General features: G+C 41.8%; 1 protein-coding gene across 6 annotated transcripts in view; it reads left to right on the top strand.

Annotated features, from left to right (window-relative positions):
- Positions 1 to 25629, top strand: part of LOC143179065 (uncharacterized) — a 241932-nt gene that overhangs the window by 97064 nt on the left and 119239 nt on the right. For all 6 annotated transcript variants that reach the window (XR_013001893.1, XR_013001895.1, XM_076378087.1 and 3 more), the window contains exons 2-3: positions 5769 to 5849; positions 8683 to 8905. Coding sequence is in view for 4 of the 6 variants with exons in the window: in XM_076378087.1 (XP_076234202.1) it covers positions 5769 to 5849; positions 8683 to 8905 (304 nt within the window). In the remaining 2 variants the exon portion in view is untranslated. The remainder of the gene's footprint in view (positions 1 to 5768; positions 5850 to 8682; positions 8906 to 25629) is intronic.

Here is a 25629-nt window from a genome sequence, read left to right as displayed (position 1 = left end):
TTTATCCGTCGGTTCGCGAGGGTGGAGCGCCGCCAGTTTATTTCCCTTGGCAAGTTGCGTGTCAGTTGTTGCTTCAGTTGACGAGGTTCCCGTATTCCTGTCAACGGGATCTGTTTTCCCTGCTGAAATGCCTCCGCTCCTAAGGGCGGAGGCCAGAAATTTTTGGCATAATATTAAGATATCCTGCACGGTCTGTTGAACTTGGGAAATTTCAACAAACCAACTTTCTAATGGGAAATATCCACGAAGTTTCTTCCGCGAGGTGCTTCCATGCTCGTCGCAGAATTATAGTAAGATTTAACTTACCTACGTTCTGTAACAAGTACTGTAGATTGCTAGCAATACCCCTAGCTTTTGGCACTAATTTGCATATTTATCGGAACTTTGAAGGAGCTTCGATAAAATTATAAAATTAGATGAGCAGGGGAGGTTAAACTTAAGAGAGTTCTGAGTGAAGTCTGATATATCTTTTGAAGTAGATGAAGCTTCAATATACTTTAAAATAAACTGGAAAGGGTTAGGGTAACTCAGAGTTGCCAGAGTTCTCATTACAATTTTCTTCTACATTCTTGCTTGACGAAGGAGACAAGATTCATTCATTTCGGTCTCTACCGTGTTTCAAATTTCCATCGATTTCAAAATCCCTTGCTTGAGTTCTTCAGACATTCAGACTTTCCAATATATTACCAGACCCAGGAATCTTCAATCTCTTTCCCGTCTAAGCAGACGTCGTTCAAAGGCGAAACGTTGACAAACTTTGCGGTTCGGCTTCTTTCCATCAGCCAGCTTATTAAATCAGTCCCAGAAGACGTCGCGGAAGCTGAACTCCGTCACAAAGGGCGACGACGGTCTGGGTAGAGAGTTCTCTGGCAGCAACGCGGATTCTTGCCGCTAATGTACGTTTTGTGAGAATTCAACGTCGTCTAGGCTTGCTGGGAGGAACGACGTAGCTCGTCGCTAGTGGGGAAAGGCAAATACTTCATGGGACGACGAATGGATTGCGCGATAAAGCTCACGACGCGTTAAAACGTCCCCTGGTTTCTACTCCCCTTTACAAAGGGTGTTGCTTGTTTCTTTCCTTCATCCTTCTCTGGCCTGTGCCTTTTCTCTGCTCTGTCTCGCGAGTGAGTAAGAGTAGAGTACGCAATTTTTCGATATGAACCTCTCTTGACGCTATTGTTTCGTTAGGAACACTTTTTCATTGAATTTTTTAGTCAAGTTTGTTGCTTACTATAAGTTAATAGAGGCTAGAGATCTTAGAATGTTAGTTTATTAATTCATTGAATGCAATAAATGTGGATTTTTTGTAGAATTTTTAGATTTGGATTAAGGAGAAGGGATTTGTAGAATGTATAGTGCTTAAATTTGATCCCATTTTACCTACAAACTTTCTATATTCCATTTTAATGAAAATACAAACTGACTGTTCCATTGGAAATTGTCCAATCCATTATTCACTCTCGTCATAACCTTCGTTAAATTATTTCGATATTTACGACAAGCGCCCATGGGCAGTTCAGTGATAACAGTCACGTTCGTTTCGAAGATTTCAGATACAGACTTCCGTCAGCGTCGCGTATTTAATAAACAGGAAATGATAAAGTCCATCGGAGCGTAAGTTTATAACGTTTGAACCTTTCTGTCGATTTTAATTAAAGCGACTTTAACAGCCTTCACATTTGATCGCGCTGGGGGAATATTAAAAGAGGTGGAAAGGATACGTCTGATGAAAATGCTTCAGGCAGTCTGTCAGTCGCTCCTGTAAAAGGATACTCGGAGCAGTCTGCTCCCTTTTTTCTGCTCGATTCTTTCTCCCGCGAATCAATCGCGAGCGATCGTTCGCCGATGTGCAAATTGTGGGATCTCAGCCGGAGTGGAAATTGAAAAGTTCAAAAGACAGATAATACGTGGATCTAATTGTACTTTTTCTGTTTTTTTTTCTCCTTTTTTCCTTTTTTCATTCAGTACTCTATGAAAACTAAGAATACGAGATTCAATTTATCGGCTGACACTCTGTGTGACTCGCTGGTTTATTTACACTGCAAATTCGATGCATGCTGAAGCACTGTGCGTGCGAAACTAACATCTGCCTACATCCAATATTACTGCTTTGGAGCGGTGTTTTTACATTCCACGAGCGTGTTCCATTGATGGCTAAGTAAACGCTTAAAATAAACAAATCTGCAGCAAATAATATTTTCGGAAATTTATACGGTCTTTTAACGAAATCCGATTGGTTTATAGTTTTTTTAGTGAGTAGAAATATTCAATGCTTTGAAACTGAATGTCATCTGTCGAGGTTACTCTGTAAGCCGTAAGCTTTTTCGAAATTAAAAATCACAATTGAATGCAGCTATCAAATATTGGAATAATTTCCAAGGTTTTATTTCAGCTTCTGGTATCTATTACAAAAATAAATTGTATGAAAAATTGTTATGCAAAATAATTGTTTGTTATAATATCAGTGGGATGTGATGGTATACTTTTTCGCAAAATATTCACAATATCTCTCTCTCTCTCTTTCGTATTGTTAAATTAATGAAAAGTCTCTCTCGTGAAACGTGTACCATGAAAATTCATGTCCAACTCTCCGCTACACGGGAAATCGATCCACTTTTTATTTCTTTTCCAGCTTTTGCGTACCTCGCTCGTTGTGAAATAAAATCCCTATGAAAATCTCTCGTGGCTACTTTGAAAAACACCGCTCAGATAATGATGTCGTGTGAATATACCAAGGAAAAAGAATTTTCATTCTCTAGATCTCTATTTTTGGTTAATTCGAGGTGGATTGGTCAAATATTTTTCGACAGTATTTTCTTACTATCAACAGTGTTGTCCATGCTAAAAAGTATTCAAACGATTATATTCCTAAATTTTGAAATATTTAAATGTACATTCAAGTTTTATATTTTTAAATTCCATACAATTTTAGATCATTTTTAATTTGATGAAGGTTCAAGGAATTTCTAATTCCTCAAATATTTAAATAACATAAATTAGAATATCTATTACAACCGGAAAACAACTCCAGATTAAAATACCAAGATCTGTTAGCATCAGTTACGCTATCATTAAATTATCTACTCCAGTTTCTGGCTATTCAATTACTAAAGGAATATAGATGCAAGTAATTCGTCATCCAAGGGAAACGGGTTTCCCCGTATCCGTAAAATCAGTCGAACAGTGTCCGTGGTCTAATTGCAAACATCCTTTCCGACTCTTTAATTGATTAATGACAGATCGTTCAGTGTACAAGTGATCGTAGACGTTTTCCGAACAAGCTGGCATTTTAATTGAGATAAATACGTGTTAACGTTGCGTAGCTAGATCGCCACTTCTAAAGGGAGACGTAATTACGATCGTCTGCTTTGGCTGGAGCTTGCGATAATGTACAGGCTTTATCACTGAGACTGACCCGTGGATGATTATTATTAATTAGCTGCAACCTAGTAATTACACGTTTCCTGACAGGAAATCCACTTCGAGAGCTATTCCTCTTCAGTTCCGTTGAAATATATTTACTTGTCCCAGGATATTAATCACGAAAGTAACGGTATCCAGGAACTTGGAATCGGGTGGAATCGTATTCTTAATTACTCTTCACAGATATCTTTTATTTTCCTTATTTGCTTCACTGAAAATTAAATTAAACATTGATAGAAATAAAAGAATATTTATCTACTTAAATTGGCAATGTCCATCATGGTCACGGGGTTCACGATTTTTGTGACCACGAGGTGTTTTCCAGAAGGCGCCTTTGTCAAGCTTGTGAAATAGCCATTAATCATGGTCCTCGAATTAAGAGAGTCCACGCTGCTCTACCAAAACGCAGGAGTAATTGCCGTCGTAATTTCCCTCCGCGGCGAGTACACTTTTTGGAGGATTAGGGATGAGATAGCGAAACGGCAGCTTCGAATATCAGTCAATCAGGTTAAACTTCTTAGCCTGCGCCCGAAGTGCGAGCCACACATTAATCACAGCATTAGAAAGTTTCCGCATCGAACAGACGCGTTTGTTGTCGGCGCTAGCAGCTTTCTTGCGGGGACAAAAAGGAGCTCTTCATCAATGAGGCTGGGTGCAATAGAACAGGAATGTGATTACTAAATTATTATGCGCGGGCTTTTGAAGAGAAACAAATTAATATTCTTTTTTTCTCAATGAAAATAAATGTATCAGCCATCGAACAAGATAAAGCAATATTGTTACACAATCGTGATATTAAGAGAGTGGCGTACGAAACGATCAACTGGAGAATGTTTCTCAGTATTTATCGACGTAATCACGCAATCGTTTTCGCGGGTCGAGGGATCGAGAAGCCGACGCGAAATGAAAGGCGCATTAATTCTGTGATCGTGCGTAATGTATTCGTGGCAATCGCGTTTATTCGTCGAACTTATTAATTTGTGTCGCGTTCGCCAGGCGCCATAAATTGAGTTACGGTCAGCTTGCACAAAATCGCGCTTCTCGATATCGTCTCGTCACATGAATGTCATATAAATATTGCATCGTAATACAGGGAGAAATGCGAATCGAATCGCGGTTGCGTAATAACTATGCTCGACTTCGTCCTGTTTCGTGAGACAAAAATAGATCCTCTTCGAGGTGCGGCCCGTGAAAATGAGTTTGAAATTGGTTTTCATTAGCACGATCAATAAAAATGCTTTCGAGTTTTGTGTAAGTGTGACAAATTTGGTGGGTCTTGATAAAAAAGAATTTGTAAGATGCTTCTTAACGCGTGAAACTGTAAAGCAACCTCGTTTATTATGCGATAGGTACGAAGGGGTGAATATCCTACCACGAGGCAGGTTCTGCGAATAATCGTTTGACCCGTCTACCGGAGATATTCATTTTCCAATAATTCGAATCGCACACCGTGTAATTTACGGCTTATCGGGGATATTTTATTTTCGCGTTGCATTTACCGCGGGAGATGAATTGATAAATCGAGTGCATATTGAATTTAAATTGTTACAATATTCTTTGAGATATTATTGGAGGAAATATTACCAGCAAAGTCCCATGAGAGTCATATTTCTTGAAATATTTATCACTTGGTGTATTAAAACAGGTATATTTTTTTGTGTCCATCAGTTGTTCTTCGTTGAAAGTGTTTATATATGCAGAAATCGAAATTATTTTTTATTTTCCAATAAATGTAAAAGTGTACCATATTCACTTGCTATAATTGTCATTTAAATGGCTTCAAAAGTCGCGCGCATCTTTCCACTTTACGCATGCGCGAGTTACTGCGCAGGCGTCAGCCGACTTCGAACCCGCCATAGGACTTGCGTCTCTGTCGAACGCTCTGCATTTTCAGCAAGAAAAAAGTGTGAAAAAGTTTAAGAAGAATAAATCTATAGCATTTATTCGATTATTGAAGTCCAGCTCCATCAGTTTTGATAAGGTATTACTCTGTGTAACAATTTTTTATATCATTTTCGTCTATTCTAAAATTCAGCTTTACTCGGTTCACGCAGTAGGAGCATTTAGCCTTCTGCGCATGCGCGAATCGATCAGCGCGCCATGCCCTGCTTCGATTTCTTGATCGTATGCAATTATTTAGAGTCGTGCCAAATTATATCTCACGATTTAAATAATAGAAATATTATCTTATTCTATAATATTAAGTAATATAAAGACTGTCGACTCTCATGACAAATAACTCGCATTTATTGGACACTAAATATCATAGGCAGACGTAAGAGAGCTGGTAATAGGTTATTGGCTTTATAATAATAATCGAACTAACGATAATTCTGTTTGCGCAGGGCTTCCAGCGTCCGCGGACCTGATTCGCCCCTCAGCTCGGATCTGGCGCTCGATAAACCTCGCCCCATACCATCACCCAGGTAAGCTACTGTACCACGTGTAATCTTTTCTTGCCTTTACAACTGAACGAGGAAAGGAAACCCCGGCTTCGATTTCCCGCGTAATAAACCCGAGTTAATTGGAAAACTTGGCGGAAAGTACCCGAAGGACTTTCCCTCGAGGCCTTTCATTCTTTGAAGGGTTTCGACCTACATGCCAGAGTTACGATAGAATCCCAGTGATGCTGGCTGATTGAAACAGTGATCAGAATCTGACGTAGGGACTTTATCCAACACATTAATGATTATTTTACTTGCCAGGGAATGGTTTATAATTATTTTAATTTGAGAGTCGTAGGTGTGGATAATATCTTTTTTAATATAATAGATTCTTTTCTACCATCATTGTGTGACAGAAAAATCGTTTTTCGAGTGGCTTATAAAAATGACATAACTAGCAATTCAATTATTCGATCACGGTAGATACCACAGTAATTCTCAGCTAAAATAATCCCAGCCTATTCGCGTTCGACAAGCGTTAATAAAGCGTACTTCCCGTGGCATGTGTAGGAAATTCTATTTTTACCCAGGCTCGTACGTTTCACCCTCTACCCGACGAGATTCACCCCTCAATGGAGTCTTGACGTTCGATAAGCCTGCAACACAATAACCATTCGCCGTGGCGCACTCAAACGCCTATTTTATTTCCTCAACGACACGTGGTATTTCGAGCCCCTCAGCCGGCGAGCTAAGCCCTCGGTGAACTCAGACTCGTCACCTGACGAGATTCACCCCATCGCGAGCCGTGGTTAAACCACTTATTGTCGAGCACCCGCGTCGCGATTCATCTTGGTTTTCCTTTTCTCGTTGCGCCACGCTTTGTTTTCTGTGCAGTCGAAAAGAAATTCCAACGAGAACGTGGAAATCACGCGGTGGAAATGTGAAGTGAGATGTGATTAGGAAACGCTGACGCTCGTCGTCAGCTATCTTTAATATTAGGATTTTGGGAAAAAATAGTGATGTTATTGTTGTAATAATGTAACACTTGGAGTTGCTATAAATTTTTAGACCCTCGACAGGGGTCAGACCCTGTGCCCTATTATCATATCGATTTATAATTCCCTGAAGGCTGCACCTTTGGCATATCGTTAGCATTGGTACGTAAACACGCTTCTCGCAAAATCGCCGAGACCCACGGGGAGTCGGCTAAGTGCCTTTGTCAGCGTTTATGTTAGCCAGCTAAGTCGGTCAGTTTTCCGGTTACCCAACAACGTCTCGGTGCTTTGAAATGCGTGTCTAATGCGTGCAACGAGTTAGATGATGTCAGACTGTCTTACAAAATTCTAATCGCCTCGCTGAGAACCGAAGCACTCGTATTGATCGAAGAGGAAGTCTCGTTTGAAGCATCAATCACAATTTTTAAGGGCAGAGGTCAGGACAGGAGTATTGTTCACTTAGTGCAAAGGAGAAGTTGTAAACCCGTGAAAATGATAACTTGCTTGGACAAGTTCGTCACGTGAAAACTAGCTTTAACTTATCTATGATAGATCTACTAACGCTGGAATCTTTTTATTGTATATTCAAATTGACTCGCGAGCTGTGAGATTGATAGAACGATTGCAGAGTGACGCAATGTTAAATTTCCTATTCTCGAAACTGGAAATTTAATACTGTTACGTAATTGGTAAGGTGGAGTTTGTTTGACCCTGATCTAAAAAATAAATGAAACAGGCACTTTGTTTGATTACAAGCACCACTGTATGAATATTAGATTAATTTAGCACAAGTAGCCCATTGTATTTCAGTAATAGATGATTTCAATTTTTAGCTTGCTGTTTTTTTACGTTATTTGATAAATTCAGTGAGATAGCTGCATATCACCTGGGTGGAATTATGGAATATTTTCCTTCGACGAGTTTGCGTTACAAAAGTGTGAAAAAGCGCGATCCGCCTACTCTTTTTGATCTAATTTGCGAGTGCCTGTCGCGAAAATTTAACTAGCGGTAATGCAATTTCCCCCGCGTCATTTTTACTTCATCGGACACGGTCAGTTTTAATTCGTTATGACCACATCAAGGAGCCTTCAGCAGAGATCCCCGACCCTATATTTTCGACTGCACATTTATTAATTAATCGCAGGGCCCCAGGCTGCAGATATTTCTTCCTATTTCCCGTCATTTCTCCTGCTCCAATACACGGAATAGAATATCACCGAACGAAAAAACATCCACGACGTCTCCTGAAGATTTAATTCTCCTTGAGTACCTCGTCTAAATTCCGTAAATGAATTTCACCGAGTGGAGGAAATGTAGGTTGATTCGCTCGTTTAAATTTTCAATCTAGCGTGAATAATTCGAGCCATTTGCCTGCTTAATTACTGCCCCTAACAGCACGTCCTTTCTCCAGATTTTAAAGAGCACATGGAAAATCTGGTATAGTTGAAATTACGCTGGCGAGAAGATTGATAAACAACTGAATTGCCCTCGCTAGGGGAGGCACGGTGAAAAGAATTTCTCGGCAAAATGGTTGAACGTAAATTGCATTTTAATTCAGTTAGCTTTTACCGTATTTCACCGATTCATTTCCCGATCAGACTTGTTTTCGTTTCGTATGGGTTAATAAATTCGATTGGATCCGATCGAAATCCCCCAGGCATATACATTGTTCGTCTCTGTCTAAAATCTCGTTTTCCAAAATTCAATCTGGCTCGAGCGTGTGAATTCGTGAACCCTATTGAATTCGTTGTCTACGATAAGCATGATAAACGATTTACCCTAGGCGCAAGCTACTGCAAGCTTCTTTGGAGGCTCTGAAGCTAAAAACTCCATCTGAATTTTCAACCCTCTAATCGGTGCTCCTTTACCGACTGTTGCAGACAAATTCACCCCTTGTATGGCGAGAAGGCTGGGCTTCTGGGGTACTGTGACCCCGTCGGTAACACAGAAAATTTTCCACCAGCCCCTAACATCGTCGTCGAGGGTGGTAGAATCGAGTTTGTGCGCCCCTCGCAGGATGGCACCACGACACCACGAAGGAACACTATGTCCAGAGGATCGCAGACCTTCAACGACGAGACGGAGAAGTCTGATCCTGCAAAGGTAAGCGATCTACCTTTTTTTCATCAGTAGTTCAACCATGGACAGGGTAAACCTACTGTACTGACGAAAGATAGAATCGTTCAAATTGACCATGGATATTTTTCGAAATAATTAGTATAAATTCTGTGAGAGTGCAGACTCTGAAAAGAATTCTATTCTAAATATACAAGAGTAGGTGGAATGTAAATAGAGAGCGATTAAAAAATTACATCGGGTGATAAGTTTATTTTGTACCCTGTCTGTGGTTCAAACATGAGGCTGTTTACTTAGACCGTGTTTGCACATGATGCGCTGACCGGTCGTATATACCTACGAGACTGCCTCCGAATTTGCTTCTTTCGTGTAAATAGAATGGAAGATGACAGAATCTCTGGACAAATAGAACTTTACTTGGAATACGATTCACGTTTCGTTCCCAGTCCTGAAGAGGGTTTAAGGGTGCGCTGACGTACCGTTAGGGATAAATACGAAATCACCTGTTCAAATGAATTTATTCTTAAGGCTCAGGACTGCATGAATAGTTTACCACCAATTTTACCACCAAAATAATATTCAACATGTCTAATTTGGTACAATCTTCTGTCATCATCCATTATGTCATTTACCACGTTATTTCGATTGCTTCAACTTATATTCTGCTGCAGAAGTTTAAAACGCCATTCTGACAACACTAGATTAACTATATTTCCATAAATCATGTGTCTGACAACTTCTACAGCAGCACAGTTAATTCAGATGGTCGTCGCGTCTTGTCCATTAGCCCCTATCTAATAAATTCGCGAGAAGTTTCATCCCTTTGCGATGTTTAATTGACGTTTCTTAATGCAATCCGCTGGTGTTTGCGTTCCGACTTGAAACCGTGATCCTTGGGTCCTTTCGACAGTGAATTTGGTTACTCGAGCTTTTCACAAGGGAGGGGATGATTTTTGAACCCTTTAAACCCTTCATGTTGTATTCATTAGACGTGACCATAATAGAATAAGTCGTAACGTGTGAAGTGCCTTAACTACCGTCTACTTGATGGTCCGCGAACGCAGCTTGGAATCGAGGCAGCTCGTTAAGCTCCCTGGTTAAGGTATCGCGTACGAATGTCCCTTTCCTACTCTCTTTTCACTGCCAACTGACAACGGACGATAATTATATTACACCTTTTACAGTTCGACAAAGCGTATTCATTAAACGTAGAATTCTCTCGTGTTCGTTACGTGTCTACCTTCTCTACTTCTACACTACCGAAAATTGTAAGTAAAACTAACTGAATATTAATGAGTGACAAGGAATTTTTGAAAAATTCAGTTTTTTTAAAAAAAAGAAAGAAAAAAATTGTATCGGGTTAAATTGAGATTACAAATTCTATAAGTTCATAAAAATAATTTGACGAACTTTCTCCTGTATTCTATGCCACGTTCGAGTAGCTACTTAATATGTTGCACGTGACGTAGCTTTAATAAAATCGTCTACGAAATCTGTCCCAGTCATTAAGTCTTGACAAATCGTGTTGGACTTTGAAAATTTCCGCCCTCGATCTCCAGAGCCGGTTGGTCAGCTTTCGAACAGGGGAAAAGTGCGCGCAGATTCCTGCCGAACCCTTTAACCCTTCATGTTGTATTCATTAGACGTAATTGATTTTCTCGATAGGGTGTAGTAGGATTTCCATATTAAATTGGAGCTCGCTAGCTTTCTCTCGGTCGGCTCGGCTCGCGCGGAGGCACCGCGCGTCGATACGCGACGATTATTCCGAAATTAACGACGTTTCGCGTCGCGACGTCCGTAATTCTAACGACTTAACCCTTTGTCCGCGCCTGCTCGTTCGTTTCACGCCATTTAGGGACAATTGCGGCCCAGCGAAATTACATTACTAAAGGTATTCGGATGTTCCAGTGCAATAAAATAAAATTGAAATATCCTTTGAAGGATTATATAACGCGTGGAAAAAAAATAATGGTATAATTGCTAGTAGTATTGTCTGGATGTATAAATGAGGCGACATAAGCTTTTCTGAACGCTAAATGAATTTCTGTCACAAAATATTGAAACCTGTAGATACTTTCAAGAAATGTATGAAAGAACATTTATATCCGTCTAAATTCGCATTATTCATAATTAGCATAAGTATTAAATATATAATGGTATTCTAAATTTCCATAAATGTCGAGTCTAATTTTCAGTTTTCTAAATAGATATCCCTATCTCGTCATAATTCAGCTAGGTAATTGGCTATCCAATAAAATCGAGCCTCCAGCATTACTGTTATTATCTATTATTAATTATCACATAAACTGTGGTCCTCGACCATAATTTCCCAACATGGCCGTGTGTTTAACTTCTCGAACTATCGATTGGCTGGTACGCTAGGCGGAAGAATAACTTAAGATACGGTTGAAAGTCTCTGATGAAATCCCCTTTCTAAAGCGCTCGTCCGACCTTTACAAGGAGGCCTGACAAACGTATGAAACTGCTTCGAGGTGTCGTCACGGAGCATTTGCATGCGATTAATCGGCTGTCCTTCTCTTCCTCGCAGCTCGAACAGGACGAGAGGTTCAGGATGGTGAGTTATGCCAAATTTTTACCACCGGACTGGAGAGATTAGAGGAGAGGAGTTTTCAAATATTTTAATGCGATCCTCGTCCCGGCGAAAGATACGCAATTTCGTTTGATGCCAATAAGAACGACGGGGCTGCTTTTAATTACAGTTTTATTCGCCAGTAATACACGTGGACGGGCGAGAAATTTAATTTTGGGATTTTTTTGAAGCTTCCTCTCTTCACTTTGGGTCTCGCATATTACTGAATTAAACGACTGCCGGCAGGACTTGTATGAAATATTCATCATGTTAGCTTGAATGAGTGTTCATTATGAGGATATTAAAGTTGCTTTATCAGGAAGTTATAGGTACTTTATTTATTGAATTAAGTTATGTTTTGCTTTTCTAGTTTAAAAGTTGGTACTGTAAATATTTAGAATATGTTGTTTTTATTTTCTTGCAAAATGCTGCACAGACAGTGAGTAAATTATAAAGTTAAATTAAGAGCGTTCTTAGGGTGGGACTCTGGGAGGGGGACAATCGGACAGTTTTTTGCGAGCCAGCAAACTAATTTTAATTACGAATATTGTACATGTGGTCAAGCTAAATAAAAGAGCGTAAGAATGAAAATAAGAGGCATAACTGGAATTCACGCACGCATGCAATTACTCCATAATTGCTGCATTCGTGCCAACGCAGATTCAGAGGACATTATACAAGGGCGATGAAAGTGAAATTTTTTCATTGCAAGATGTTCTTCTGTGATTTCAATACTCACTTCATTATTCGCTTTTTTTTCAATTGAATAGGAAAGTATTTCGAGTAGAATTCGTGACTTCCGGCAATTTTCGAGATATTTAATTGCTTTGAGGCACATGAGATTGCTTAACAAGAATGTTGTTTTTTTGGCAAATTATTTTAAATTATCTGCTGCTCGTATTTCATTCTGGCAAATTGGGGATGACTTGATAATAGGCATGGAGTACAGGAATGCTACTGGAACCCGAAAAAAGGTAAATGGCTCGTCTAATTTATGTTAATTTCGGACCAGGAACTTTTTGCATCGTTTAATTCAGTTAGTTCCACTCTTTGGGAACCATAATTAGCATATTTCAGTAGCATTCGAGGTTCAGGACACAGGTTTCAAAATATTCGCCTATAGCGTCGTAAATTATTGCATGCGAACCCTCTTTCAGCACTTCTGGTTCATTTCAATATTCTTCAAATACAAATATCTGAGTTCTACATAGGAATCTAGAAAATGAAGCAAATAAAGACTGAAAAAATTTGAAAATTTGAATTTGTAATTAGCTGACACCATTGTGATTGGATCATTCAGTGTGAGTTGGTACGTACACGTAACAAATTTTAAAGATCAACAGCCTTTTTTCAATGAAAACAATATATGCGCGTGAATATCTGCATTTCATTATCGTGCATATTAGCATAATTGAATTGTTGACTTTGGGGAGTGACTGATGGTGTTACCGTAATTAATTTGTTTCAAAATTAACTACAAATTGCAAAATCGATTTCTATTTAGTTAGGGAACTCTGGCCCGAGTAATTACCAATCACCATTATTTGTTCAAATAATCAACCAATTCAACCTCGTCGAATAATTTAACGTGATGAAATATTTCTTCTCAGATAAAAATACAATTTCAATAACTCTCATCTCTATTGGTAACACAAACACACTGATGTTATCTCGTGTAAAAGTATTGTTTTCGGAGGAGCTGGTCGAAGTTTGCTCTGTAACTATCGACAAGAAAGAAAATTGGCACAGTATCCACTTACAAGTGATTCAGTGGAATCGATCCTGGCGGTATCGAAAGAGTTCGCGATAAAATTGGCGTAACCGAGTCAGAGAAGTTCTCCGAGGGGTTGGGTGCGTGTTTCCAGAGGAGGAACGAAGCAGACATAACTGATTGCCGTTCCAACTTCTAGGATGCTCCTTGTTTCGAAGAGGCACACTTTAACAAGACAAATGTGTAGAAGTAAAATGTTTCTAACGCCGCTATCCAAAAGCACAATAAAGCTGTAACGTGACTTACCTGTCCTTTCGCATGGAATGACGCTTCCACTGTAAAAGTGGAAGCACTGTCGACGAGAGCGACGAGTAATGAAAGTCAGATGAGGCATCAGGGAAAATGAATCTTTGAAGGAATGTAGATTCAGGTAGATAATTCAAAAATTGAAAAATTCAAAAATTCAAAAATTCAAAAATTCAAAAATTCAAAATTCGAAAATTCAAAAATTCAAACATTCAAATATTTAAATATTCAAATACATATATCATGATTTAGAATAAATTAGTGTCTCTGAAATGGTCTGAGTGTCTAGGATCCGATAGCATCCCTCTCCTGGATAAAAGCATCCATATCTGAACACCGTTGGCCTCAGGTTGGGTTATCTGTAGGGATCATTAATCGAAGGGATTTTCTTCAGATTCAGCTGTCGTTACTAAAATACGAACTAAGAACCCACATAAAGATATAGCACTGGTCAAATCCTTCTGGTCCCGTGTGTCATTCTGACTTCACAAGTTCCAAATATTGTTTTGCTTTACTAAAAAAGGGTATTAGTTATTCATTTGTTTGAACTCTGTTGCAAACTGATTTCTATCCCAAGAACAATTTCTCCCTTTTCTATCTTCACAGTACCTACAGTCTGTCTGTCACATGGTACTCGAATTAAAAACATTTATCCTGAAATGTCAATACGATGTCACATTCGAAAGTTTCGATAGCGAAATTTTCTATTAACATTGTCAAAGGGGTTTGTATATCACCAGCTTTTCACTCGTCCATTTCCACGCCCCTCGAAACGTCGCTTCGTTGAAAATTACACGGCGGGAAGTGCGTGAAACACGGTCTCCTCTGTATCCCAGGACGGTCAGCGTCCAAACCGAATTGAATGGGTCAACAATACGACGGGGTTGCTCGAAACGAAGGGTAGTCTGCCCTCGAAAATTTTGGCGGGACTTCTTTGTGATGGACACTCTTGTATTGCGCGCTCCATACGAGCGTGAAGTTTGAGGGACGGGAGCAATAATCGCTGTCGATGCTTCAGCATCCCCCATCACCAAGTGCAGCTGTCTGCCTCGGTATCGAAGGTATCGGATCGAAACATCACAGGGTATATTACATTCTGAAATTATTGTCACTTGTGCAGGAGATTGGCGTGCGTTAAATTGTCAGACACGTTACAGAGTGTAGCATTTCAGCAGCTACTACCTTTCGTTAGTTAAAGTTACAAATGAAATATTCTATGCAATTTTAGAATTCAGAAGAAATGGGAGTTCCTTGCAAAATAGAATTATAGCGAAATAAGAAAGCGTTACTAATTTGAAATCTCTTGAATTTTTTACCATGAAAATTTTATTGGGAAACACCAGTGCATGGTGCATTTAATAGTGCATTTCGTTCTCCTCTAGTCCTTCGAGGCTTCTCCTAACAATATCGTCGAAGTTCAACAACCTGTTTCATTCACGATCGCTTTCATTGAGATCGAAGGAATTCGCGAACGACATCCTAGTGGCTGCTACACGAGGCAGGTCTCGTGTGAATGGTAAACGAATTTATGAATGAGGACGTTGCACAAGCGCTTGTACGTTCGTTAATTATGAGCCCCCCAGGCTTTGGTACACGCTCGACCAAAGAGAAAGCTTCAAAGCGTGCTATTGTTGCTGCGATTAGCGTGCTCGACCACTCACTCGAAGCAGTTTAAAAGTACCGTCTAGCGACTGACACTACCTCGAAGACGTTGCTTTGTTCCTTCAAATATCTCCGAATTCCTTTAGAATAAAACACAGAGAGCAATTATTCCCTCTTATACTATTCAAGAGTCATTCCTCGCAATTCTGTTCTCAAGCAAATTCAAGTCCATCACAAAAGGAAAAAGATGTTTAAATATTTAGCATCGAACAATCGCGCTTGTGCGACTACTTACGCCGTCTGGATGGTCTCTGGATAAATTCAAGCAACCCAGAATATTTCCTCCCCTTTCCCGTAAATTCTCCGCGAGATCACGGGGGCAGAAATTTGTGAAACGCGTCGGCATTCGCGGAATTCCCGATGGAACGAAAAATCGCTTGAAATCTCACGGCTCAGGGCGTCGCAACGAAACTCCGCTCCATAGTCAGCCGAGGAGATCCGCTTTGATCTTATCGACTTTGATCTCGTCGCGAGAAGAACTACTAGCTTGGCCGATTAAGCGGCGCATTATGAACCGACCGCCTAACAATTCGTTAATTAGAGATCTGTAATAAGTCTGAAGCGTTTGGCAGGCTCGAGGCACGTATTAATTAACGAGACACAATGGACTCCGTGGACGAAAACTGTCGCCCCCTGTAACAGTGAATTTTAATTAGTCAAAGATCTTGCGTATTACCGCTACTAATTAGGAATCACTTCGTAGCCGACTGGGTGAACCTGTATTTCATAGCCACAGAATCGCTTTCTGGCTCTTTTGCATAGGTCGTGAAAAATTGCTGTATCTCCTCGATGATCGAGTAATGAAGGATAGTTCGATAGCCCAGAGAAATGTATCCGCTGGATTCTATCTGGAACCGTGTCATTTCTGTTCTCGTTACGCTCTCGTTCATGTATGCAAGTCGTCCGACAGTCCACTTAACGCGAGTATCGCCTACCACCGTGTCGTTTAACAAGCGCGATTTAGCCGAGCGGGTCCAATTAAATTCCATACACGCGGTATCTAAAATAATGATCAACCGTTTACGAGGCCGCGTAGGAGAAATATTTTTAAGGGTCGCCCTCCCCCTCTCCCCGATATCGCTGGCCGCCATGGGTAACCGTTTCATTACCGGCCGACACGTTAACTTGCCACTTGCAAGTGCTACCTGAGCCCGAGGAATGTTATCTCGCCGACGACACTTACCCGGTAGTCCGGTTATCTCTGTCCCATTATCATCCAGTCGGTGGCTATTTCGCGAGCGAAACGCACACACGATAATCTAGCCAGCGATAATCAGCGTGTACGTGTTACGTTCAGAGGAGAGCCCTGCTTTGGATTCTCGGTTAAATTAAGGCGCCGTCTGCCACCTTCGATTTCCCTTTATCTTATCTAACACTCATTTTTAGAAGGTTCATTCTGCAACGGGGATTCCTGTTGCGTATCGGCTTTTAGTAGTCAACGCGTTTCTAATACGTAAAGAGGGGAGAGGTAATGCAAATTAGAAAGGGGGTTGATAGCTGGGGGACGTACTTTGCGAAGGAGATAGGAGTGGTATTGAAGTTTGGTGACTTTGGTGATAGAGGAATTTTCTGAGACGACTGGCACGGTAGTATTTCTAGTTTGTTGATGAGGGTAAAGATCATTTTGGATTAGGAATATCGAACTTTTAAGTCTGCGTTCAGTATTGGCCGAAATTGCTTCAATAATTTCGAGTCAGGGGAGGACATCGAAATTGTAACCGTCAGTAGAAATAATATCAGATGTCATAGAATTATCTCTGAAATTACCCCACAGTTTTACGTGATATTTATGGGATTTCCGTAACGAGGAACATTTTGTAGTTTGTTATGTGTTAAATGTCAAAGAGATAGGTGTAAAAGGTTCTGTTTGTCCCATCCCACTAATTTTCATCATTCATTCCGAATGCGCGCAGTGGTGGTTAACACCGTGATTTGGCCATTTATTAGCGAAATTACGTTTGCCGTGCAACGTGATGGGTATTTCACCCTCGTCAACCTGGCCGCGTATGTATGTACGTACGTATCGTTTTCGGCAAACAAGCAATTCTGTTGGTCGCGGCGTCCTTTGAAGTCCGTAACTATGCCTGCACTGTGCTCGTCTCCATTTAGTATACTTCGTCTGAAAAACGGTACATGCATCGATTTTTCATATGCAATAGTTAACCTTTAATTGATAGTATCAGAGTGTGTCAACTGTGAAAGTGAGTGTCTTGAAAAAACTTGTAAAAAATGGGGATCGAGACTTAGATTTCACAGATTTCCATAGAATTAATGTTTTATTATTTAATACATAATTCATTAAACATGGTTTTCTGTATGTCACAATATAGTCTTCTAAAATTATATTCGATTACAAGAATTATGAGTAACAATCACACTGTAATTCGAAAATTCTGTGCATACAAGTGCATAACAGAGGACCTTCAACAAGAGACCAGTTAGTAAACTGCATTCAGATGTTAACGTATCGGTAAAAGCGGAATTTTATGCACTGACACCGCTCACGGCGCGTTTGCAAGTCAAAATAACGTAGTCGACCGCATGTTGGTGGCTGCGCAGAGGTGTTCGAGCGATTCCAACTGCGTCCGAGCATCCATCCCGTTGCATTCCCGATGCAGCCGCGTTGCACGGAAAACTCACTACCTTGGCAGTCGACCCTTTGAAGTCTGGCCGATCGTCATGAATCCACGTCATGCTTGGACGTATCAGCGACCTACACATGTACCGATTCGATTGATTATCCTAATTACTCGTCGCTTCGTCGCCATCAGCGCCACGGGGAACGGTGAGAAATACGTTGACGCACCCCCCTGTGGAGTTTCGCATCCGAATTTGCATCGAATCGCGTAAAACAGAGGGCCGCGTGTTCTGACCCTATTCAGGGCTAATTTAAGACGGTTTCAGGATCGATTTCTATAATACACTAATTAAACGAGAAGGTAATAGAGTATCCTCTACTTCAAATTTCATGATCTCCAGCTATTTTTCTTCAACTTTATCTCTTATTTACCTGTATCAAAATATTCAAAGTTAGGAGTCCATTTCCACGTTTTAATTTCCATATAGCTCCAACATCTCGAGCAAGCAGAAGGCAAGGTTTATGCTATCCCACTTGGAAGAGAGTCCAGACTACATATATAGCCTCGTAGGTAGCTGGATCGATAGTTTCGCGAACGAATTGGCGACGATGCGAGTCTCGCGGCAAGGATCCAGCCCGACCCAAGCCTGGTTATTTAAAGCTTTTTAATCGCGGCATCAGACCGGATTAGTTCGAATTAATCGGGGAAATTTATGGTCCCTGGTTGAGAACAGGTTGCTTTAACTTCCGTTGAACGAGATGGCGAACACCGTGGATAAATCTTCGCGCTGCTGGTTAGAAACAGCCGTGGATATGTTACACGGCGACTTCATTACGAATTTCGCCTGGCCGCAAATTCACCTGCGGCGGCCAATAAATAAGGACTGAGTACACAGGGATCATCGATACAAGATATAATCCGGCTGATCGTGACGAGACTTTGCAAAGTCACCGGGACAGGGACCGTTTGTCATACTTATAGTTTGGAGACTTATAATCCGCGTCGACGTCCCTTGAAAAGTGGACCCGTCTGAGGGAATCGTGGATCAGGTTTAGGAGATGAAACGTCTGACGAGTAAAATATTAACCTGACGACCGGTTTCGAGCCTTTACACTTCTGCTACTTTGTAATCAAGTTCAGGGGAAGTAAATAGGCTTAACAGTTGCTAGAGACGATAGTGCTATGTGTTGTGCCTCTCATCTGCTTTTCATTTGATGCGATACACGTGCTAGGGATTTCAGAGGTCTCATTTTGGAAGGTTTTAAGGTTTGAATATTTGAATTTTCGAATTTTTGAATTTTTGAATTTTTGAATTTTTGAATTTTTGAATTTTTGAATTTTGAATTTTTGAATTTTTGAATTCTCAAAAATTTTAATATTCTTTACATGATTAGAACTATAATCAGAATCTCATCTACTATCTAGAACGTGATATCATCTAACATGTTACTCCAAAATGTTGAAAAAAACTTCCTTCTACCCCTCAGACAGCCAGTAACTTTAATTTTATTATAACTAGACCAATTTGTACTCAATTATAATACATTCACCCTCCGATATATAGAATTAATCGTGATATCGTTCTAGTAACAACAGTAATTAGATAGAAAGGAGCAATTTGAATGCACTATGCGGAACTTTCGATAGTTAGCTCTACGAGATGCTTCCTGTTGTCACTCGATACGGCCCTGAGGGTCTGGCACGTATGCAACCGATTGTGCGAGAGCAATCGCCTCAGGTCGCACAGGTGGTCGGCTAATAATAGCTCGTGCGTGTGAATCGGTGTGTGCATAACGCGTGCGGGCACAATCTAGCGCAGTGGTGCACAAATTTTTATCGGTTGAGTGTGTATGTAGGTATAGCTGCGTCAATCATACTCCATCTAGAACGCCTTATCTTTTATGCTGACAACGTGGAACTATTGACTCTCGTCTTCTTGTCAAACACGACTCCTCGATTGTCTTGCAAGGTCGTGCATGGAAACGAGTTTGGCCTCGGGAGAATCGTCTAGCTAAGCTCTAAACTCTAGAGTAACACTTTTGTCACGCTGTGGTGGTTTTATTAATAAGCAGATATGCATTTTTGGATAAAATATTTATGTATGCAAAACACTGATTCGCGCAGCACGCAGTAAATATAAGGGAGGATGCAATCTTCGCGACTAATAGTTCTGAGGCATTGCAAAAGGTCGCGTCTCAAAATTAGAGGTTCTCGGAGAAACTGGAAAATTATCCGCGAGCTGATTAAGGGTTACGGTTAAACGATCGTTCCAAAGGAAATCCCGTGTTACACGCGGCTCGGTTTTCATTTAGCGCTTGAATTAGAAAATTTTGAGTCCCTATAATCAGGCGATTTCCAGCGTCGTCGTCGTGCTCCTTGGGTAATTTCTCGCGTGGTATTAACCTCAGCCGGGAGACGACATGCAATCTCTTTGGATAATACTCTCGCGCTGGAAGTAAGTAATTTGTGCTAAAACTCCAAGGCATAAATTATTCTCATGCGTCGTTTGCCTGATGCTAGCAATTTTTGCCGCTTCGGTAGCTGCACAATCAATGGTCGTCCTTTAAGAGATCGAAAGGTACAGAATACCTTTCAATAACTCAAGCACCTATTTTTCTTTCATTTGAAATTGTGATGTTCAAATATTTGGTTGGTACAGATATCAGCTTTTATTTAACTGGAAATTGAAGATTAATATTCTGTTTACCACATTAGCTAGTCGCCAAATTAATATTCCTCGTCAGAGTGCTCCTGTAAATTAATTTGGACATTGATATTCCAGAAGAGTCCATTGGCGAAATTCTAATTAGAGTTATTCCAAGCTCCTGCACAATACATCGCGAAAAGAGGAGGGTTGTCTGTGAAACAGATTCCAGAAGTTATGCATATTCGAATATAGCAATAATAGTTAGTCAACTCCGAAACGATTTCTCGCCGAACCACACGGCAACAAACTCGGCCGCGTTGTTTCCATCGCTGCGAAACTACCCTCGAGCTTTACCCCCGGTGCGAAAGGGGGCGGCCGATTCTCGGTGCGCTATACTACTAATATCGATGCTCGAAAGAGGGTCTGAAACCTCAAAGGGTCGACTAATTACGTCCATTTCTGCCGACTTGCGATCCCCGATTCCGTTCGAGCGAATTTCGAAATGCTCGTTCGAAAATATCCTATCCTGAATGATGCCTTCCCATTAATAATGGGCACGGTTAACTAATTTCAAGACTGGCTGAATGGGGCTTAATTGGAGGATGCAATCTGCATCGAACGCGTTGTTGCGTAATCTAACTGTTACTCTGTTGCATTTTGTTGCAGTGGGAGCTTCCAATTGTTGAGTTGTTGTCTCCTTAGGACATGGAATAATCGATATTATAGGGAATATAAAAATACTCGAGTGAAGGGTGGTTACTGAAAAGGCTACGAGGGTTAATGCTACGATCAATAAAGTATGACTAGCAGATTTGTTCAGGCGTCTCAGGGTGACGGCTAATTTTAGGAATCACGTCGTCTTCGTTTTGCTTGGGCAGTGGTAGAAGTCTTTTGTAGTTCTTGTTCTTGGTTGTTCAAGGGAAGATCAGGGTCATTTAGTTTTCATGTAGGATCCTACACGACGTTGAACATCGCTGGAACCTGTTACATGGTATATTTAACATCCATTTTCCTTGAAGCTCTCGAGTTCTCTCGTACTGATCGTAATCGACTTTCTAGTTTCCAGGAACATGACATTCTTCGTCCTTTCCTTATTTCGTAAAATCCTTGCACGAGATTAGTAATCATCTCCAGTAACTTTTATTGTTCTCAGTTGTCTCGAAGCAATTTATTAAATCAGATGTACCAGTCATAACAGTAATTTATTAAATATTTTCTATATCCCGTACATCGTATAGCAAGTTGATTATTCCAGCGTAGGCATCTCTCCTAAATTAATTCGAAACGTCGTGCATTAATTAAAAGAACGAAAGGGGAAATGGAGGTGAAAAGAATAGGTGATGAATGGAATTTACGCAGGGCTGGCCGAATTCGCGCAATTTCTCATAGTTACGTCTCTCTGCGCTGACGTAGAAGCTGCCTACCAGCGTCAGACATGCAGCCTGGCCTGTGCCAATAACAGGCTGGACGGTAGTTGGCAGGAGCGTTAAGCAGGAAGGGTGCTTCGTAATCATTGTTAATTAACATTTATGGAGACACGTACAGGCTCTCTAGACACTTTCCACGAGCGCACAGCTCTGGCTCGTCGTGATCTGTCACAAAGGTGCGACTACCAAAGGGAACAGAAGAGGTTCCATTATATTCTAATTGATGTTGTAGGGCTCTTGACGTGGCGAGGTATTCCGAGGATGCCAAAATTGCTTTTGACTCAATATATGCTCCTCGAAAGTTCGACAAAGAGAGGCTCCTAAGAATTAATTAATTTTTAGACCTATATTCTGACTCTAGAAATTATCTGATTTAGCTCCCACTTTCAAATGAGACTACAGTCTTAGAGGACTCTCTGTGTACAAATTGTCTCTATATTTTAATTACTTTTTACTCTACTTTCATCCAGGATTCAAGCATCGTCTCTATTATTGTATCTACCAAACTCAATTAACTAAACGAAACGAAACTATCCCACTTCGTGGCGTCATGTGGCAGTTCCTCTTTCCTCGTTCCGCCCATTAGTGCACGTAATAGAATCCACTTAGCCTAACAAATTTAGAAAAACAGCTCCAACGCCTTTGATCTCGCGACTCGTTTAGGATGCAAATAACCACCGATGGAAGTGTACCAACAACCTCCGCGTATAACAATAGCGGTTCGTTCGCGCCTGGCCCTGTCCTCGAAACGGAAGATCAAAGATCGCTCGGCGTCACCTCTCATTCCGCTGATGTTTTCCCGACCCCAGCACACCGGTTCTTTCCTCGCAACAAGCCACCGCGTGCTCTCGCTCGGGTCACCGAATTTCCATAAATCAACCCCCCGCTCGGCTAAAGCCAAGATCCTTCCACCCTTCGTCCTCGACGCCCTCTTTCGAATCCTCCGACATGTTGGCGTTCTCGAAGGTTGTTTCGCTCTCCTGGCTCAGGTACTCTCTGTTTCAGCAAGGAACGCTTGATCACAGCTCGAGTGGCATGAGACGATCAGCAATTCATTAGACCGAGAGCTTCGATGATAGACACCGAGCTTAGGGTCCCTTTTACGTGTTTGTCGGCCCCCCTGATACCCCGACACGTGAATAGTATCACCTTGACTTTCATAAATATTTCCCAGGGTCCTTTCTCGGTGATTTTCCGGCAAGCGAGGATATTGCTGCGAGCAAACAGGTCCAGAGGCACGCGCTGTAAACGAAATCCTCTATTTGGGGCGTTGAGTGGAGCGTGTCTGGGAGTGTATTGTGTCGCCTCCGAGTTTCGTGCTCGTTGCTGGTGAATAGCGCAAGAGTTACGACGTCTAGGTCACGGGAACCATTGCTTCCTGTAGTGGTACTTGGGACCCTGTAGTTACCCGCGTAGCTTTCATGAAAATGAGTCCTGAATTTAATGTTCCATCGTAAAGCTTGGATATTAGTTAATGGGTCCACATTTGGCTATACATTTATGGCCTTATTTACGAGTTCTAGCTTCTGTATTTCAATTCGTCAGTTGATAGAATATTCGAAGCTGAATGACCCAGCATGCTTCTCGCTTCTGGCAGCCATTCTCGACCTTAAAATGCAAGTGCGAAAATTTCCAGTTCATTGCGTTGACAAAGGCATAGCCAGTCAATGACTCGTTGCTTAAAGGCTCTCGAGCAGACAGGAAGCATCGATCCTGTCTGCCGGGTGCACCGTACACCAGGAATCCCTGTACCACCTCCTTCCTCGCTCCCTCTTCCTCTTCGATGTCTGGTCCCAAGCGTTTACGCTGGAAACCGGCTTTACGTCCCAACACCCTCTGCCAGAATTCATTAGCCCGCCCCTCCTTGATGCTGCCGAGAACCGTCCTAAAAAAGAAGACTCAAAAGAGATTTTAATTGGCTACTTGGACGTTCAGGCGTCGCGGCGTACGGACGTTCAGCATCATCGGTTTCGCAAAATGGATTCTTTCGGCTCCACTTGACGCGGGTGAAGGACTGGTGGTCTCTATTGTAAGCTAGTGTCGATGGAATCGATATCTTGGATACACTAGTGCCCCAAATTTCCTGAATTTTCTCTTCATTTTCTAATGCAAAAAATGGAGCTTGACGTTAGATCAGAGCAGAAGCCTCTTCTTGCCTTTATTAGTAGAAAAATACAAGTAAAATGCAATAAAAGTAACTTGGGGCATTACTTAGATCGCATGAGGGTCGTTTCAACAGAGTTACAGTTCCTCCATAAGAAACCTGGAAGAACTTATGCGTAAAAACGTAGCTCACCGACACAGTCGCAAATATTTGACCAGTTAGAAACGTCTGCGCTCGCAACTTTCCCTTTCCCACGAAATACCATTTCACCATCCACGAATAACATCCGTCAGTCCACGCTCGCCTAACCACCCTCCAGCGGCGTCATTCTTCCGAAAACTTCGACCCCCGATAACCTCGCGATCTTCCATGCAATCTCTCGCACCGCTACGCACCGGTGTTATTGTTTATCGTCCAGCCCCTTCCACAAGCGGCTCTTGTCCGCATTGTAGAGACGTCAATCGTGCAACGAATCGTGTCGGTGAACAGCAATGCACTATCTAGATCGTTGTTGAGGAAACATGGAAAGCTGGCATCGAATAGCGACTGCGACGGGTTGAGGTGGAAATTGCAGTCACAGCAGCGATGCATCGACGCTTGCAACGAGGCGCGAGGGTGTTTTGTACGCCGTGCGACCGGCGCCGGTTGTCGGCGAGACGAGAACTGTTATCGGACGACGCTTCTACCCTCTGCTGTCTGTCTCTGCTTTCTCTATTTCCCTTCGCTTTCCTCGCGATTCGTCCGTCGCTTCTTATCTGTCTCGATCCCCACATCGATTCTTTTTTCTCCTTTTTCTCGTTACGGTCTTAATCTTCCTTTCGCCTCGCCTCGCCTCGCCTCGTCGACAGCTTTTTATTTTAGCCATGTTCGATCGCTTCTTCCTTGGCACAGAGAATCATGCTAGCCTTCGGGACGATTGAAGTGCCCAGGGTTAATTTAGTTTTGTTATAGAATTTCATTCTGTTTTCGAACTCCAGGTGGAGTGCAATATTTTAAAGCGACACGATCGTGTCTGGCGATAAAAGGCTCATTCCACTTCATTTTGTAATTCACTTTAAAATATGCAATCGCTGCAATATCTCACCCCGCGTAACGCGTTCCATCCTCCCCGTGGTCTCTGACCTTTCTCTTCGCGCTATCTCCGTGATCTCGCAGTTGGCCCCTCTTTCTTTCCCTCTGCTTCTTGTCGCCGCTCCGCGCCCTGTCGAGTCCCCCTTTCTACGGTTCTCTCTTCGTTATCTGCGGCCACTGTTTCTGCGTTTCGGTCTGAGCACGTCGTGTCAGACTTCCAGAGGCTGCAAAGACAGCACACCCCCGCTCTGGCCTCTGTCTCTTGTCAGGGACCAGTCACGCGCGTCCACCGAGATAAGGCTCGCCATCATCGCCGTCGACAAGGTCGAACAATGCCACGAGCGCCACCCCAACGCGGGGACCAGCGAAGAACGAAGATCCCACGGCTGATAAGGCCGCCGCGTGATGTGTCGCCCTAATAGTTCTTCGCCGCTTCAGTCTTCTTCAGCCTCGGGAAGGTCGTGACATCGTGGTCGAAGGGATTCTACTTTTCGAGGGAGGATTTCTGCCGATGGAGATCGAAGATCCTACCTTTGGTAGCTTTTGCAGAGATGTGAATACTCATTACTGACCCTGGATTTTGGTGAAGGGATGTGATTTCTTGCTTGACGTTTCAGAAATTTTGCAATTGCCCAGAATTTTATAATGTCTCAG

This window comes from Calliopsis andreniformis, chromosome 1 (genome assembly GCF_051401765.1).
Source record: "Calliopsis andreniformis isolate RMS-2024a chromosome 1, iyCalAndr_principal, whole genome shotgun sequence".
Lineage (NCBI taxonomy): Eukaryota > Metazoa > Arthropoda > Insecta > Hymenoptera > Andrenidae > Calliopsis > Calliopsis andreniformis.
Note: the sequence above shows the minus strand (reverse complement) of the source record. Positions and strands in the feature narration are given on the sequence as shown.